Consider the following 19,036-nt stretch of genomic DNA (forward strand, 5'->3'; position numbering starts at 1 on the left):
TTAAGAGAATATGTTTTGATCTTTCACAGGTTAATCGAATGGGTGATACATCAAGGGAGGCTAAAGTCCGTGTGTCTACTAGAGATGGAAGTGCTTCTTCTGGATCAGATTACCATCCAGTTTCCCAAATAATCTCATTCAAAGCTGGAGTTAAATCAGTACCATTTGAAGTAATGATCATTCATAACAAAGGGAGAGAATGGCATGAAACATTTTCTATTATTCTAGGTCCTGATGATCCAACAAATGCACAACTTGGAAGGACTTCCACAGCAACAGTAACAATACTAGATCATGAAGTGACAGGAAGTATTGTTCTTCCTTCTGAACCCATTGTTGTTTCTCTGTTATATCTTGATTCTGTGAATGAAGGAGTGCTTAATGACCCTTCACCTGGGTACCCATTAGTATGTGTCACACCATGTGATGAGAAATATCCCCATTTCCAAAAGACTGGTGAGATGTGTAGAACAGCAGAAATAAATGAAGATTGTATTAATTATTCATGGGAAGTAGCCATTCCTTCGGGTATACCAGGGTTCAATTTGCCATTCAAGCAAATAAAATCTTCAACTGTTTTTGCTAGTGCTACTAGTAAAGTTCTTGATTCTTCATTTTTTGCCCGAAGGTTTCAAGTTCGTTGCATCGCACAGCCAGTACAAGAAAATGGTCAATTGGGAATTCCAATTAGAAGTGCACCTGTCACAATTGGTACACAGAATGGAATTTGCCAAAATTCCATCATTGCTGGGTATCCGGATGGTTTTCAAAGTCAGTCATTTGTGGCCTCCTTGAAATATTGCAACGTGACAGATGAGAAGCACCCAAATTCATTGCAGGTTCATATAGAGATTCCACACCAGGATGGAATGATTCCATTAATATCTATGCACCAACTGAGGAACCTGAATCTTGTTCTCACAGATTCTATCTACAGGTCACAACATATCTGTTCCAATCTTCAGCTTGGGAAATCATTTCTATCCAGTCATCCACAAATTCAAAGAGCTGGGATATCTCGTCCTTATCAACTGGACACTTTGATACGTGGGAATAATACCATTAATCTATATCACCATCTTGATCTCAAGAGTTGTCTTTGGGTGTTTGATGCATGGTATCATCCTAGTGCTCTGGTTGATCATTGTGGAGGAAGAATCATAGAAGAATTTCAAGTAAGTACCACAGAATTAAATGTTTGTATGACATATAAGTAGAGGCATGCATGTTTTGTTTTTGACGAAAACACAAAATGTGAAATAATACATTGTAATGTCAATTCTTCATGTTTCTGAAATGTATGAGGTGCATTTTCCTACCCTGTTTTGTCACGAAATGATGTGAAATGAACTGCAAAATGCAAAATAAACTCTTAAACACGATATTTGGAGTTTATTTACCGACATGACACTTTATGAAGTTTGAATTATCCTGTGAGTTATACAATTCATGATTAATTCTGCTGTAAATATTAGAGAAGCAAAAATGGATTCCTTTATACAGGAATAAGCTTAATACTCTGGTAACTGCATAAATGTGTAATAAGTGCAGTTTTTAAATCAAATTTAAGATTATATTCACAAATTTAAAACCAAAATGTCATTTTATATACAGCTTTTGATCCAATTTTTCACTGCTATAACACTGAAATTTTATTTTATTTACCACTTTTGAACTCGAAATTGACTCGATTTTTATACTGAAATATTGCTTTTTTATTTACCAAAAATATGAGCGTCTATGTATAAGTTCTATTTCAAAACATGAACCTACCTCGGGCAGTGGTTACATTTATTTTGAGAGTGTGTGCAGGTCATGTTTTAGCGAATCAATGCTTGGCATGATTACAAGTTGTGCCCTCAACTTGCTACCAAGAGAAGCTCTTCAATCAATAAATCACTTGTTCTTCCAGTGTCGCTTGAAACAACATTGTTATACTCCATACAGAAACTTACAATGTGTTGAATTCCCATTTTCAATATCCCTATCAATGTTACTCTCCAAACCTTGAACTATGATCATGTGGATACTGTATACATGTGCCCAGAAACACATCATTACAATGTAAACAAAACATACACATTATCCCCCTAGAACAATCAAAAGAAAGTCATAAGTACTTGTAGCCTTATAGGAGTGTGAGTTCGAGTTTTGGATTTTTGTTTTAAGTCCACTACATGCACTGAGAGGCTAATTGGGACTGGACCTACAATTCAATTTAAAGTGGGATATGAACCACTATGTGCCTTCACTGAGTATCAAACCTGGGACCCTTTCATTACAAGATGACGATGTTACCGCCATGCCATTGGGGAAGCCCACCATAGGAGCACAAAGGACAAGAACACTCAATAAGTGACAATGGATATAATTTTCTAAAGAAAGTGAACAAGCATGTCACTTAATGTGTTGGAACAAATATAACAAAACCAGAATTCATCACCTTTGGCTGGAAATAGCTAATAAGCAATGGGTGGCAATAAAACATTATGACATAACATTGTTATTGTTTCAGTATGATAATGCTGAACATGATGCCAACTTCTTCTTTCTCCTACATTCACAGTGCTATGGGAGACACAAGCAAGACATATATTTGTAATATGTAATATGATATTACACAGGGATTGCTTTTACAACCTTCATCAATGTTACGTCACTCCCTGATTGTGCAATGTTAATGTTGGTGAACTTAAAACAAAAACTTCAAATTCAAATTAAAACATGAGGTCCTAGTCTACACACAGCACTTCTTAAGTTATATTCAAACTTTCCTTCTCTTGTAACATTAGTGTTTGAACCTTGAAAGTCTACATCTTATTGGATATATTTTTATGTAAAGTTACGTGGGTGATATCGCTATTGTGATAGTAAAACTCACAAGAGTGGTATCACTATTGTGATAGTATATAAGTATGTTTCTTTACAGTTCATGTAATAAGAAAGAAATATTTCGTTTTATATTTATCGCTGTGTAAACTTTGTTTTAAATATTATATTATACAATTAGTATATTGAAATTTTTACTTTTTAAATTTTTATCATTTGTTTATTTACTGAGTAACTCTATTAAATAAATAATTATGTGGCTTTCTAGGTTGTTGATAAAGGACAAAGTTTTTTAACTGTTCAAGTACCACTCTATGTGTCGTATGTATATGCAAGTGCTCCAATGAGCTGGACAGCAATGGAACATCACACAGAAATGGAATTCTCATTCTACTATTCATCACTTTTATGGCACAAGGGATTGGAAACAGATTCTGTACTTTCAGGAAGATTACAAGTATGTAAATATATTTAATGTTCATGTTACCTATAATGTATGGTGTATATCCTGTCACTGTTTTCTAGTCAGCTTCCTGTCCATTGATGATTCAGTAATATCTAAGGCAGATACCTAAGGAACAATATGCCTCTTGCTTCCTTTGTAAAAATATGTATTTCTATTTAAAGTTCATGTAAAGTGTGAGTAGCCTTCACAGCAGAAAATATGACTTCAGTTTGTAATGTGCAAAATTATAATGCATGTATTAGGAGTAAATTGACTCAGAAATACTATATCAGATGGTATCTAAAAATCTGACTTGTTCATTTTCGATGTGACTTTCGGATTTGTCTGGTGTGCTCACATGTTGAGATGGGGGGTCACAATGCTATTTGTGACTTTGAAAATGTTGGCATGTAGTAGTGAAAGAAGGCAAACAAGTGAGTACGTTCGCTTGTTTGAAAGGTTAGAATGCAACCTTGTGTGTGTGTGTGTGTGTGTGTGTGTGTGTGTGTGTGTGTGTGTGTGTGTGCTCTAATATTGTACAATTATCTAAAATATTATTGTTTATTTCTTAATAATAAACAGGGCAAATACTGTCCTTTTCACAATAGATTTTTTATAAGTGAATTCAATATGACACCTAAGCAGAAAGCTATATTTACATCTTTTGTCAATTTTACATTTGCAAATTTAATGGAAAAATAGTTGTTTAGCAAATGTGAATGTTTTATTTTGAATTCCAGTCATTCCCCATAAATTCCTACCTTGCTGCTGTAATAAATTCTGAGGTCTATATTTTGAAATACAAAAATTCTGATATCACTTACTCACCATAGTTTTCAGAGTTAAAATACCCTTTTTAAAGTTCCCTAGCAACATCCGTGTCCATGACCAACAACAAACATGACAAACAATAAAGGATTAGATCTGTAAACATTTTAAAATAGCCACGATGAAGCTATTCTTGTATTGAGAAGTAAGCTATGATAACTGTTCATGTAATCTTTGGACTGAATCTTCTTATGTATATATCACTCTTGTTTGAAGCTTTTCTTGGTAACTAAGAATTGAATGTGTGTTATTGTTGATCTCTAGGTAAAAGTACGTATGAGAAAAAAACGTTAGATTTTGCCCCTGGAAACAGATGTTGCTAGGGACCTCAAAATAGGGGCATTTTAACCCTTGGAAAGGGGGTAGCAAAGCAATGGAATGACTGGTGCAAAGAACAAATACAAAATACTACAGTCTATAAGTGGCACGCTCAAGTCAGTAATCAAAAACCTTGGTACCAAAACATGAATCTACCTTGGGCAGTGGTTGTTTTTATATTAAGAATTCATACATGTCATGTTTTAGTTAATTTGCATTTAGCATATTAAAAATTGTGTCCTCAACTTCCTGTCAGTGCGGAGAAGCTATACAATCGCTCATCATTTATTTTTTCAATGCCACTTAAGACAACAATATCAAGACATTTTATTTAAAAAAATATTATGCGTTCAGGTTCCATATCCAATATCAATATCTCTGAGCATCTGAGCCTCATACTGCAGTTATTTGGATACTTTATACTTTCACTAGAAAACATTGGATTACAATCTAATTTTAAACAGTGCGACCCTCACAATTATTTAGATGTCATACTATCATATGACCAGAATGGATAAAAGCATTCGCAAGGGAGGTTATCTAAGTGTCCCCCTCCGATTTCCATGAAACTTGGCAGATGTATAGAGGGGTCCAAAGGAAGAAATACATGTTGTTTTTTTTTGTTTCGGCTAAAAAACTGTTTTAGGGGACAAACCTGCCCCCCTCAAATGTGAAGATGAGGACAAATTGAAGTGGGGATCTGACCCCAAAACCACGTAAGTATGGCATAGGAGGAACACGCACATATAATTGGAACACACACAGCACAGAACTGTAGGATTGTTGGTACCAAACGCAAGTGCAATCGTGAAGGACGATCGCGGTTGAAGTTCTGTGCTAATAGTACTGGCAGATACACAAGTGGGACACTTGAGATATGGAGTGTATATCACTGGCAAACACAGCTCTGTGCTGTGTGCCTCCTAAAACCATTTAGCTGAAACATAAAAACACATATTTCTTCCTTTGGGCCCTTCTATACACCTGCCAAGTTTCATGGAAATCAGAGGGGGACACAGGGTTTAGATCCCCACTTCAATTTGTCCTCATCTTGACATTTGAGGGAGGTTTTGCCCCCTATAACAGTTTTTTATCCGAAACAAAAAAACACGTATTTCTTCCTTTGGGCCCCTCTATACACCTGCCAAATTTCATGGAAATCGGAGGGGGACACTAAGATAACCTCCCTTGTCAGTAAGAAGTCAATGGTGTTCCGAAGAAAGTGAACGATAGTAATCATCATGTTGGAACATATCATTGCTTGTGTACCTGAACTCACCAACTTTGGCTAGAAATAGCAAAATTACACGGTGTGAGCCAACCAAATGATGATGACGACAATGAGAAGTGGGTAAGTGAGTGATTTCTGAATGTTCTCAGCATTTCCAGACAATTCCATGGGAGGCCATAATGGAGCATTTTTTGCCTCCGAGTCTTCCTTCATGGAGAACAATTATGTCAGTGGTGAGTCGTTGTATTGGGGCTTCATATACAGGGTGTCTGAAAAGTATTTCCCTAATTACAAACTTTAAGACCACAGGATCTGTTGCCGACTTACCAAGAAATGGCCGACCATCAACCTCAGCTGAAAGGGTGGAAGCAGTGAGACAGTCTTTTGTGCGTATCTGGGGTTCAGAGCCCCCTCATGAGGTGCTAGAGTGTACCAGAGACAGCCCAAAGGTGGTACCAGAGACAGCCCAAAGGCGAATGTTTCGTGCATGCTTTTGCATGATTTTTGAACATTTCCAGTTTCCTGGGCACTGACACTACAGCCATGTGACTGAAACCTGCAACAAAAAAACTTGTTAGTTTTCCAACATTCTGGCACCACGTTCACATCTCTACCTTACATATAATGGATATGAATAAAGTTTATAATCAGGAAAATACTTTTCGGATACCCTGTATATTTGATGGCAATACTGCAAGTTGATGGTGTAAATGTCATCATAAGACATAAGTGTTTTAAGGGAGATAAGAGGAAAAAGAGATGAAAGAAGTAGCAGTAGAGAATTAAAGAAGCCACAGAGAGAGAGAAACAAGAAATAAGTAGATCTGTTGAATCTCTTGCACGGCTAATGTTTAAATGGTATTCCAAATAAGTGCATACGTTCTATGGCATTTGCGCCATCACATTGTTGATTGCAGCATGAATTCTTTCACATAAGTCTGGCAGATCTTGAATATGTGAAACATACACATGGTCCTTAAAACCCACAGGAAAAGCTGAGCACACTAAGGTCGTGTGACCGTGGTTGCCATATCATGAACTGAGATTCTCCCCCAATCCATTGCATTGAAGTGGTCATCGAAGAAATATCGGACTTCGTTGGCAAAATTGTATGGGACTCCATCTTGCTGGAAGATTGTTCCTTCTGGAAGTTGAGGCACACATATTCCTGTAACATGCTCATGTACAGCTTTCAATTCTGCAAGTGTCAAATCACAAAACACATGGTGACTGATGCCGACTTGTCAGAAGGGGGAATCCCCCTAACAGTCTTTTTTTTAAAAAAAAAATAGGGTTCCCCCCTGCCCCTCCGAAAAAAAGAACATGAAAAGGTCAACATGCACATAGAAATTATCGCTGGCATGTAAAAAACAGAAAAATATTTGTATGTATCATTATCATATGACCAATGTAACACAAGTTGTACCCCTGAAACGAAAGGCCTGCGCGCCACTGTCTCAAGCTTCGGGTTTCAGTAAAATGCAGGGTTACATTGAAATGACTATAGCTCAGATGCTAATTGCCCTAGAGAGATGAATGATATACCGTTGTACGCAGAATGAATCACAGATTCAGACGGTATAAAATGTATGCACATTCGGTGTATATATGGAGGGGGAAGGGGGAATCCCCCCCAAAAATATTAATTTTTTTTACATTATTGCGACACAGTTTCAATAATCCCTCTTCCCCCTCCCCCAACTCTCAACCCCCGCTTGCTCCTGCACGGAAAACATTCCTTCTGACCTCGGATACTGATATACAAACTTCCTTCCAATGCAGTTTCCAGGGGTGAGGGAAACGCATTGCTTTACAACAACAAAGCTGGCTTTCCTTTGTCGGCAAAATTTTTCCCTTGGAAAAAGATGCAAAAAAGAAGTCGCCTTTTACCCACCTTTTTCTCGTCATTTTCATGAAAAGAAAAAATGTGCAACAATCCTTTCTGTTAAATACATGTGTTAACAACAATATGAAAAAAGAAAATCAAAATTCTAGCCTAAAATAGCGAAGTTTAAACATTAAAACTATGACCTTGACAGAGCGTCTCGATTGAGACGATCGGGCCCTCGATCGAGATGACCGGGCTCCTAAAGGTTTAACATTTACCTTCATCAGATATGAAAATGTATAGTGAGTTTCTTACCTCATTGAATTCATTTCCCTGGACTTCAGTCCCTTCAGTCCCTCCAGGCCACAACGAACTCCCCCTGCTTACAAATGCAAGGGCCCAAGTTGCAAAACCTCGTTACTTCCCACAGATCTACACTGCCACTTGCAAATTCACCCTCTACCCCAAAGGAACCTGTCACACCTCTAAAATAATCTACATCCTCACCTGCAACATCTGTTTCTACCTGGGGGAAACATCCAAAGCCCTCAACCTCAGAATCAACAACCACCGCTCCTCCGCTCAAAACCTGGACTTCACTGTTGCAGTGCATATAGATCCACCAAGTATTCTGAAACCTTGGAAAATATGTGAACTACAGGCTTCCTCGTAAGTTTAACTATCAACACTAGTGCCACTGCTCCCATGCCAGGATTTCAGATGGGTTGGTGGATCTATACCAACTACTGCAAAAAACTCTTCAACAACTGCTTCCAGTTAGTGATCATTCACCCCCTTACCCTAATCCACCAACACCTCAGTACTTGAAAGATAGGCCATATCAGCCATGAGTGCAACCACAGCCCCTTGCCTGAACAAGTCCACCTACTGAGTTCCTCATCACCATCGCCATCCATCCCTTCTCCCCACATTGCACCCTCCCCCCCACATCACACCCACACCACTGAGAGTTTTCAACAAACCTGGCTAGAGAACCAGGTTTTAATTTTGTTTGTTCTTCTACCATCTAAAACTTTGATCTGGACCTGGCAACCCTGCATATTACACTATTGTCTCCACCATACTTTCCTTCTACACTTGAAAATGCAGCTGCAACAATTTCCTCTTTTATTTGGTATTGATCGCTCGTGGCCCTCCTTTCTTTCATCCACCATATAATGTGTACACGTGTATATACTAAAACATATATGTAATATACAGCATGTATCACAATAGAGTAAACATGTTATCAGCTATATTATTTAAAAAATTATCTGAAACACAACAATGAGGTTTCTTGCATAATAATGAGAAAATCTTCAACTTTTGTTTTTCATGCACAAGACTTTTGTAAACATGGTTATTCTGGCACTGGTGTAGTGTTAAAAAATAGCCACTTTCACAGGTGCAGAAGAAGCAAGTTGTATCTTTAAGCAGACTTCTGCATTTGGGACTTTGTGAAAGACAAAGTCTACATGCCACTTAATCTGGTGAAATGTGGAACAGCTAAAAGAGACAACAGCTTTGGTGGAAGAGGAGTTCTTGGAAAAAAGTGTCAAGAACTAGAATTTTGATGGGATGTATGTCGCATAATGGTGGAAAACATTCATAGAAACTTGAAGTGTTTCTGATTGGTTCACAACAAACATCATTCATATAGTTTATTCAAAATATATTCTTAAAGTTGTTTACTCTATTATGATACACCCTGTGTATATATAAATTATAATATGTATTTTATTTATTAGTTAAGGATTTCTGCTAAAATGAACCAATATTTTTTTCTGTCTTACAGATCACTAGAATTGCCATTGATGATAATGGGCATCTTATTGTGAACTTTAAAACAACATCTCAATTCAGAGGGTGCTATGTTCTGAGGCACCATACTTTACAAAAATATAAATCTCAAGTTGTAGCACCTTCTCATTTAAAAATAAATTTTACTCTGGAACTTTTGTGGTCACAAAGTACGTGGGATGGTCCAGAACAAAAATGGAGAGCAAAAAGTTTATATAATTTAAAGGACTACACCGGAGAGTACACTTTCCTGCTTATTCCTTGTACAGTTCAGCCAATTCAGTCATATGAATATACAGAAACTCCAGTCTGCACTGCTCATGCGCCAACTCCATTCAAAGTGCCAATTGCTTTCCAGCAAACAAGTAGACCAGTTCCTGTTGTGTATTCCCTTGACACTGACTTTCTTCTTACGAACAACCCAAAACTGTTCCTAGCAGATCCAAGTGGAAGAGAACATTTGCAGGTATTGCACTTTGCTAATTGAAATGCTTTCTTTGTCATTTATGAAGTTTCAAGTTATGTTTATAAAAGTGGAAACAAAATTAATGTTACTAATAGCACCCAATTGTGACTATTTTTTGTTTGCTTTTACAGTATTATACTCTAACAGTAGAAGTGAGTTTGTGATTTTATTTATGTGTAAACATGCATGTGGAGCCTGGTTCATGTGTGAAAGAATTTCGTAACTAAATAACAAGAATCGAACCTGCCTGTTTGAAACCTTACATCTAGGTCTCAATACTGGAGTTAAAAAAAAGATTAGATGTCTATTAAAGTGACTTTTCATATTTAAGGATTGCTTCATTGCATGTAGGAAGCAGAATGACTCGAGCAATTAGGCAAATACTTTGGTGTAATAACATCATGATAGTTTTTCTTGTATGTACGCATTGCTTGCATTGTAGAATTATTTTTTTGTAGTTTACAGTTATTACAAGCATAAGAAAACAGTTTTTCGTTGTGACATTTCAGGAGAACACACGCTCCCTTCATCAGACATTTAATTTTATTTTGACTAAAGATACAGTTATAACAATGGTTAGCAATTTTATAAACAAAAATAATCTGTTATATAATGGATGTTGTCAATATTACATTATTGTAATATAGCAACCTAACTATGAAATTAAATAATGAAAATGGAAACATAGATCCAGTATGGAGTTTTCTCTTTCACAAATAGAGTAAGCTACCATCTTTAAAATTTAACATAAGAGAAAACATCAAGAAACTATGTGAAAACAATGATGACTTTGAATTACCAGATGATATTTGGGATTCATAATTTTAAATAAAAAATAACGTGATCAAAAATTTTCATCTGAAATAAAAATAACAGACTGCTTCTTTTCACAGTTAGGTTGCTATATTACAACAATATAACATTGACAACATCCATTATATAACGGATTCTTTTTGTTTAAAAAATTGCTAACCGTTGTTATAACTCTATCTTTAGTCAAAATAAAAAAAATAAATGTCTGATGAAGGGAGTGAGTGTGTGTTCTCCTGAAATGTTGCAACATCCTCCGCTTAGGATGGCCTCCACTCCACCATCGTCGACGTAGCCAAGTACCAACATGGCGAGCACATTGCGGAGAATGACAACATTTCGTAATGTGCATAAATTTACCCATAATGCTAACTGTTATGGTTAGTTGAGACTCCATAGTTCTCAGGGATCAGGTGTTAGAAGAGCTTCTCCAAAGATTTCAGATGAAATGGGACCAATGGCTTTTATTATTTATTTATTTATTTATTTATTTACTACAGAATTCCAAATACAGCTTTGGCCATTTTACATTATAATATAATAACAATAGAAATAACAAAAATAACAATGGAAGTAACAAAGATAATAATAACAAACTAAAATACATAATTTTTCCCTTCATACTTCACGTTTGTGCATACATACATATGAGATAATATGGATTACATGTTGTTACACAGTAGCTTTTTAAAACGTGTCTGGTTTTCAAAGATATCAACTTGGTTTGGTAGAGTGTTGTATTGGCCGGGTAGTCTGTGGAAGAGAGAATGCTGTATTAGGCTTAATCTGGGTTTCTGATATGTGAAAAGCTGAGTGCTCCTTGTGGTACGGGATGGTACTCGAAATTGAATTTCTTGAAGAAAGTGATTACTTCTTATGTTCCCATTTGTTATTTTATGGAGGAAAATATTGTCTGCAAGTATGTGTCTATCATGAGGTGTATGGATATTTAGCATTTTCAGAAGGATGGACTTTTGTAAATGTTTTGCGGATGGAATTTGGTGACAAACAATGGCCAGGAAGAAATTTAGAACAGAATTTAGTCTATCTAATTTTGAGGGGCATGCCAGAGACCAGATCAGAGAACAGTATTCAAGTTTAGTGTGAAACGAAAGATTTGTAAAAAGTGCAGAGAGCAGACATGTTGTTTATTTCAGTAAAACGATGGAGGAGACCCAGCATATGCATGAAACCCTTAGTGACTGCAGAGATGTGGTCAGAAAAGGATAGTTTCTCATCAGATATGACGCCTAAGTCCTTCTGTGCGGCAACCCTTTGAACGCAATTGTTTTCTATGAAATATTGCGTATTAAATGTATTTTTCTTTAAGGAGAAGGTCATGGTGGTACATTTCTGAGGATTAAATTTCAGGTTCCATATTTCACACCACTTTATTAGGGAATCTTAGTTCTTTTGCAAAAGTGCCATGTCATTTAAATTTGATATTTTACTGTATATTTTGCAATCATCGGCGAACAAAAGAAGGTTTTTGCAAGAGTCAGAAAGATATTCTGGAAGATCATCCAGGTAGAGGATGAAGAGAAGAGGTCCAAGAACACTGCCTTGGGGAACACCAGAAGATACACCTCAATATGAAGAAGAGGTTCCGGAAAGTACAACCTTTTGTTGTCTGTTTTGGAGATAGTGTTTGAGCAGAGAGAGAAATTTCCCATGAATATAAAAATGATGAGATAATTTATGTAGGAAGTAGTTGTGGTTTATAGAGTCAAAGGCTTTGGAGAAATCAAGATACATTACATCCAGTTGAGAGTTTACAGATACACAGTTGATAGCATCAGATAATACGATGCTCAAGTTAGTTAAGGAGGAGCTGCCTGGTAAGAAGCCGTGCTGTGCTGTATATACACTATATATGGAGAAGTAAATTTGTAAAGTCGGTCCTTTATTATTTTTTCACAGGCGATAGAAAGTGGTGATAACAGGGAAATGGGTCTATAAGAAGCAACAGCATCCTTGTCCCCAGATTTATATAACGGTACCACATTAGCCTTTTTCCATGAATCCGGGAATGTTGCCTCATTGAAGCACCTGTTTAATAAAATAGAGAAGGGAATAGCGAGAGAAGAAGCAGTGTTTTTGAGGAAAATAGAAGGGATTTCGTCAGGACCATTTGCGCGATTTTCAGGCAATATCTTCGTTGCCTAGAACTTCTCCCTGAGACGTGGAGAGAGATGTCAGAGAGTGACAGCAAACTGGAGTGAGATTAGGAAGAGAAGAAGCCGGTGTATTTGACACTATATTTTTAGAGAAAAAGGAGTTAAAGAGATCAGCTCAGTCAGGGCCCTCTGCGTGTGCTGAGTCATGCTTTACTTCGAAAGGTATTCGGGATTTTTTCCTCCTAGAGTTGATGAGTGACCAAAAACGTTTGGGATTTGATTTGATGTTGTTTGTGATAGTGCCGATGTATTCACTATATTTAATTTTCTGCAGATTTTTACAGTGTCGTCTTAAACAGTTACAAAAGTTACAAAAGTCGATTATACATTTATCATAGAAGCTAATAAACTCAGAGGTGGATCCCATCTTTACTTATGACGATCTGGGTTCATTACAAGGAAAATCTTGAACTACCAATATTAACATTAAACAGTTACAAAAGTTGATTATACATTTATCATAAAAGCTAATAAACTTAGAGGTGGGCCCACTCTTTACGTATGACAATCCGGGTTCGTTACAAGGGAAAATCTTGAACTACGAATATTAACATTAAACAGTTACAAAAAGTTGATTATACATTTATCATAGAAGCTAATAAACTTAGAGGTGGATCCGTCTTTACTTGTGACAATCTGGGTTCGTTACAACATCACAATGACAAACTGTTTTCTTATGCTTGTAATGACCGTAAACTACAAGAAAATAACATAATGATAGTGCCAAAATCTATATCATTTGTTTTTCCAAATTAGTTTCTGCCAACCCAATGTCAAATTACACTTGTACAATAAATAATTTGTATATTATAAAGTGTTACTTGTATTCATGTCTTGTAATTGAAAATAAGTTATATTTATATTTAGTGTATGTTAGCAGATATTTCTACATGAAATGATACACTGCAACCATATTGATATGAAATGAAAATGCAATCAGAGTCCTGCAGACCAGACCAGTTTTACTCACTATGCCCGCCTGGTTGATGAGCCGAGTTTTCCTCCTCCTCCTGCCTAACAAGTCAGTGAGTAAGAACTGTGTGCTTGGGTTTTGAAGCTTCAAGCATTGAAAGCCCACCGGCAACTGCCAGGCCTAGCAAGCTTACGAGCAAACTCTCATTCCGGTTATGTACCTTCTCCAGATACGAGACTTGCAGTCACTCTTGTCAACTTTTAGATTTTAAACAGTTTGAAATGTTCATCACATTTTTAATCAATTTGTAATTGCAGAGATTTCTTCCATGGTAGAAAACAATTGTATTACTGACTCGGAGTACAAAGCAAGTTACGCAAAAAGTGCCATCTTAAATACATTTTTTAAAAATGTTGCTACAGGTTTTCTCTTGTTTTTGCCAATTCAATATCCCAATTAGTTGCTCAAGATATCCACTTCCCTTTTTGACAAGTTATACTATTCGTGACTTGCTTAGTGTTATTATCCCTTCTAGGGTGCAAAGATTGATTGTTTTGTTTTTGTAAATTTCTTTCTGAAGGGAATTTTATCCTCAATATAGGTGCAATGTAGTACTTTTTCAACCATTATATTTCTGATATCACGTGATGTTGAACACAGGGTGATCAGTTTGACATAACAATGAAACATTCTTATCGAACAATATTAATTTGGGAAGTTTCACAATCTAACAGTTATGCAACCTCGAGGTTCCTGCAACTTACATAAATTGAAATGTCTTCATGTGTAGTGAAAATTAATTTCCCTTGACAACATTGACAGTTGTGCTCACGTCAGACTGAAGCAACTACATCAGGTTTCACGTAACTTGTTAGTTCCCCAGCAACTACTGAGTAAAGAGAAAAACCTGGCAGGCTTTGAGGCCTGTATGTGACTCCTTGCAGATGGGATTATTCAAGTTCTGTTGCAGGTCTCTGAATACATTGCAAGTGCTCGATGTGGACACCATTGGTGACATGGCAGACATCAAGACAGTACTCAAGTTCTGCCCAGACACATCCCAGCATATACTCAGAAATCAATTCTACTGCTTCAGAGATGCTTTACTTTAACTCATCAAGGTTTTTAGTACTCTCGCTAGAGGTCTTTCTTTTTTTCACCATCACTTCTGAATCATGGTGTATATACATACCTGCTAATGCACAGAGAGCATTGACACCCATTTTCAAAACATGCACCTGAGAAATTTAAATAAATCTGGACATTTTACTGTTCATAAGCACCCATGCACTCCACAGTGCATATCAAGTTCATCTTCGTAAGTTCATTTCTCAAAATGTAATGACCTTTTTTCCCCACACAAATTTACCTATGTAAAGCCAACCCTTCTCAATAACTTTGTACTGTTCAAACAATGTAAAAAGGTACTCATTCATGTAGGATATAATTTCTTCTCCAGAAATCCTAGAAATGAAATATTCACAAGTGGCATAATCATCATTATACTTATAACCAGGGCTAAAACATACAGGGCACCCATTCATCATGGCACCTAAATTTTCAGATCCAGTTTTAATTTTTTTAAGTATTTAAGTTTGCTTTTAGAAATTTCAATCTTTTTATAATGCGTACAGTAGTATACGTTTTTCATCTTGGTGTGTTTTCTGTATCATTTGTATCATTAAATCAGAATAATAAACATGCCATTTTAAATTTTTGCACAAATTTTAAAAGCTGCAGCAATATGCAGGGTCAGTCAGCCATATATTAGAATTTAATGCATAGTTATTTTATGCTGTTACCAGTACAGCCTAGGAAAGTTACTCTGGTGCAAAAATTAATAACTTTTAATACAATCTTTTATTAATTGTTAAATTAAATGTTTTAGGGTCATATTTAAAAATATGGAGCTTTATCTTAGTTGAATTCATGACTTTCTGGCTCCTGAGAAAAAGAGGCTTGTGCCTGAATTATTTTTAGTTTTGTCTACCCATCTATTTGAGCATTCTGGAAAAATTGCACTTGGAACTACATTAATTAATTTATAAAATGTTCATGCATGGTGTTTCCTTGTTAAATAAAAATGATGAGAGTTTATAAAAAATCAATGAATGAAAACAATCTTGGTTTGACCACAGAATGAATCTGAGATCCTGGAATTCCATGCTAGTGCTCTAAATAAGCAAGGTACCAACATAATCCTGAGAACACACTTGTGGTTAGGGGTTTTGAATAGAAAGGATTCTGGTTCCAATAATGTAAAAGTGTGAGATAAGAGTGGTTTTCATTAATGACTTCATTATTGAAAAAAAATATGTTTTCTATGTTATTAGCTACTTTCGATTTTTTAGGAGTTGGACTATAAAGGATCATTTACTCAAGCTGACATTGTATATGGAAGGGTTCTTTGGGATCCATCACAAGATCTAAATTCTGCCTATGAACTTCAGATAGAAAGGCTATACTTATGCACTGGAAGGGATGGCTATGTTCCAACGTATGATCCAACTGGTGAAATATATCGTGAAGGGCCTCAATATGGATGCATCCAGAACTCTCCAAGACTTAAACATCAGTTCTTGTTGCTGGTAAAACATTTCATTATATTAGTGAAATTAAAATTTATTACAAGGTTAGTAAGTTCCAGTAGGCGGTTAAAAACTGGATGTCTATATTTATCATCAGAATCATAACAAAGTGAACCTCTTCTCAATAGTCATTTCCATGAACTTATCAAACATGGACATTGGCTTTTTGTAGGCCTTTGTTTGGTCACTTAATTCTCTGTCGGGAGCAAAGGTTTCCAAGTGCCACTTGAGCATGCCCAGTTACCCAGTGGTGCATGAGTGTCACAGATGCATTACAATTTGATTGTGTGGAGGTGGTGTGTATGTTTGGTCTGAGTGAGAAACATGTTCAAGGAATGAAAAAGTAGAATGATGTCAGGTCCAAAATCTGTTTTCTGAATGCTGGGAAAGTTTGACCAAGTGAAATTGATTATCAAACTTGTGCAATGTATGGGGAACATGTGATGAGTAATGGAATGGTTAGGAGATGGTATTGATAAACTGAACAATGCAGTGTGCAGGGAAGTGATTTGTATGACCAAGGGTTTACAAAAGCTTGTCTCTGACAAATGCCTTAAGAATAGCGGTGAAGGATTCTGACCATGATAAACTTGTGACAAACATTTCTCTTCTTCTTTCAACAGTCTACCAGAACTTAATTTATCAGCACACCTACAGTATATACAGAGTGTCCCAAAATAATGTTTGCACTCTTTGAACTTTAATAACAGAATGTGACTGGATCTTTTACATTTGAAGCTGCAATGTCTATGTTGAGTATTTGTGATAGCATATAGACCTTTTTTATGATTAGTCCCATCATAGCCTACCAAGCAGTAGTCGTTAGTGTACACAAAATGGCAGATGTGAAAAATTATTCTTTCGAGAAACATGAAAAGATTAGAATATCCATCCAAATTCCTGATTTAACACAGTTAAATTACTGCCTGTGGGGAACTGTGATGAATGCTTTGTATGCCACAAAACCAGAGACACTGAGTGTCGTGGGACATGCAATTGAGATGCTTCCCTTCCCGCAGAAACCGTATCTGCTGTTTATCAAACTGCTCAGATTGCACATAATGTATTATGCAAATGGTGGTCAAATAGTGGTCAAAGAGTGTAAACACTATTTTGGGATGCTCTGTATATGGTATAAGTGAAGAAGTAGACAGAGTTGATTATTATTTTCATACTATTATATTTAAAATCATAAAGAGAGCATTCCTTCTTATTAGGGATGGGACCGATTAATCGGTACTCTATCGGTATCGGCCGATATAGGCATATCGGTGTATCGGTAAAATTACCGATTATTTTACCGATCCGATATATCAATAAATATCTGATAGTTTAGTGCAAAATTATGCCATTTTTGTTGTAATTTTTATGGATAATCTCCATGCCCTACTTTTTTAAAAAGTAAATGTCTAAATATGCAATTTCTCTTGCACTGCAGTCACTTTGAAACACACATTTTTAAGGAGGTCAATGAACCTTACAGGTTCTTCCAGGACCATTTCTAATTTTATATCGGATCGGTAGAATATCGGTTATCGGTATCGGTAAATTTTATATCGGTACTTTATCGGTATCGGCCAAAATTCCATATCGTCCCATCCCTACTTCTTATTATAAGTAGTGACATACACATTCATATTTTCATGTCCATTTCAGTTAATTGAAGTAATCAGTATATCAAACTACATATAGTGCTGAATCATATCCAAAATTGTGGATTAATTATTACCTGAGAGAAAAACATTTCTTTTCATAGTTTTGTTACTATGTGTTTATTTCAGACCTCACTACTGTTATGCTGGAGAACAGAAGAAAAAACCTATTAGGAAGACTCTACAACTTTGTTTCATAATAGTGTGATCAAAGTGAGAAAAGAAAGTATTATGTCAGTTTTATTTTTCTTCAAAATACCATCATCTTTTATATTTTGTATGCAGAAAACTACTGAACATGTTTATGGGAATTTAGTCTAGTTGTAAATAAAATATTCAAAACAGTTATAATACCAAACAACAAATAATACATTGAGTAGTTCAGATAAGTTACACATGGCTGGTATATATTGAGGTAAAACATTTATTTACCTCTATATCAGTTAGTATTGTAATTAAAGTATTTGAAATTTTGTTAGTATCATCATAGAAGAAATGTTGACATTAAAACTATGTTACGACCAGTGAATTTTTCAATTTGGACCCAGTTTTTTTAATAGAAGGAAGGTAGATTTGGTTCTGGGTGTTTAGTTCTCCAAGTTTCTCAAACTTCGTTCTGAATTAATTTGAAAACTAAATTACAAAGAGTAATAGAAAAAACTTAACTTTGCATAGATATGTAGACATATTTTTAGTTATATATTAGATTGATTGATTGATTTGGTGTTTTAAGTCCATTTTATGCACAGTAAGGCTAATCAGGACTGGACCTACAGTTTAAAGTGGGATCCGAACTACTATGTGCCTCCACCAGGTATCGAACCCGGGACCCCTTGATTACAAGGCAACGACGTTACCACTGTTCCATCGAGGAGGTCAGTTATATATTAGAGAAATTGTTAATGTAAAACTGATATAACATTTCAACTTCAATAAAAATCACAACTAAATAGGAAAAAGATCAAATTTCATTTTTTGTATACTTCTCCAAAAGATATTTGACTGCCCTGGAATATTTCTAAGTACAGAATCATTCAAGTTGGCACAGTATCTCTTGAACACCAACAGAGAGGAGCCATCTTTTCTACAGGCCTCTTTACTAGATGAGAAACACAGTGAAATATTTACATTCTTGCTAATCATGTGAAGTG

The 19,036-nt window shown here is 35.9% G+C and overlaps 1 protein-coding gene across 2 annotated transcripts in view; it reads left to right on the top strand.

Moving 5' to 3' along the window:
• Positions 1 to 19,036, top strand: part of LOC145994954 (extracellular matrix organizing protein FRAS1-like) — a 408,454-nt gene that overhangs the window by 377,443 nt on the left and 11,975 nt on the right. For both annotated transcript variants that reach the window (XM_083131481.1, XM_083131482.1), the window contains 4 exons: positions 30 to 1,175; positions 3,098 to 3,286; positions 9,275 to 9,745; positions 15,997 to 16,233. In XM_083131481.1, coding sequence (XP_082987607.1) covers positions 30 to 1,175; positions 3,098 to 3,286; positions 9,275 to 9,745; positions 15,997 to 16,233 — 2,043 coding nt within the window. The remainder of the gene's footprint in view (positions 1 to 29; positions 1,176 to 3,097; positions 3,287 to 9,274; positions 9,746 to 15,996; positions 16,234 to 19,036) is intronic.

Source organism: Lepisma saccharinum, chromosome 11 (genome assembly GCF_977018435.1).
Source record: "Lepisma saccharinum chromosome 11, izLepSacc3.1, whole genome shotgun sequence".
Lineage (NCBI taxonomy): Eukaryota > Metazoa > Arthropoda > Insecta > Zygentoma > Lepismatidae > Lepisma > Lepisma saccharinum.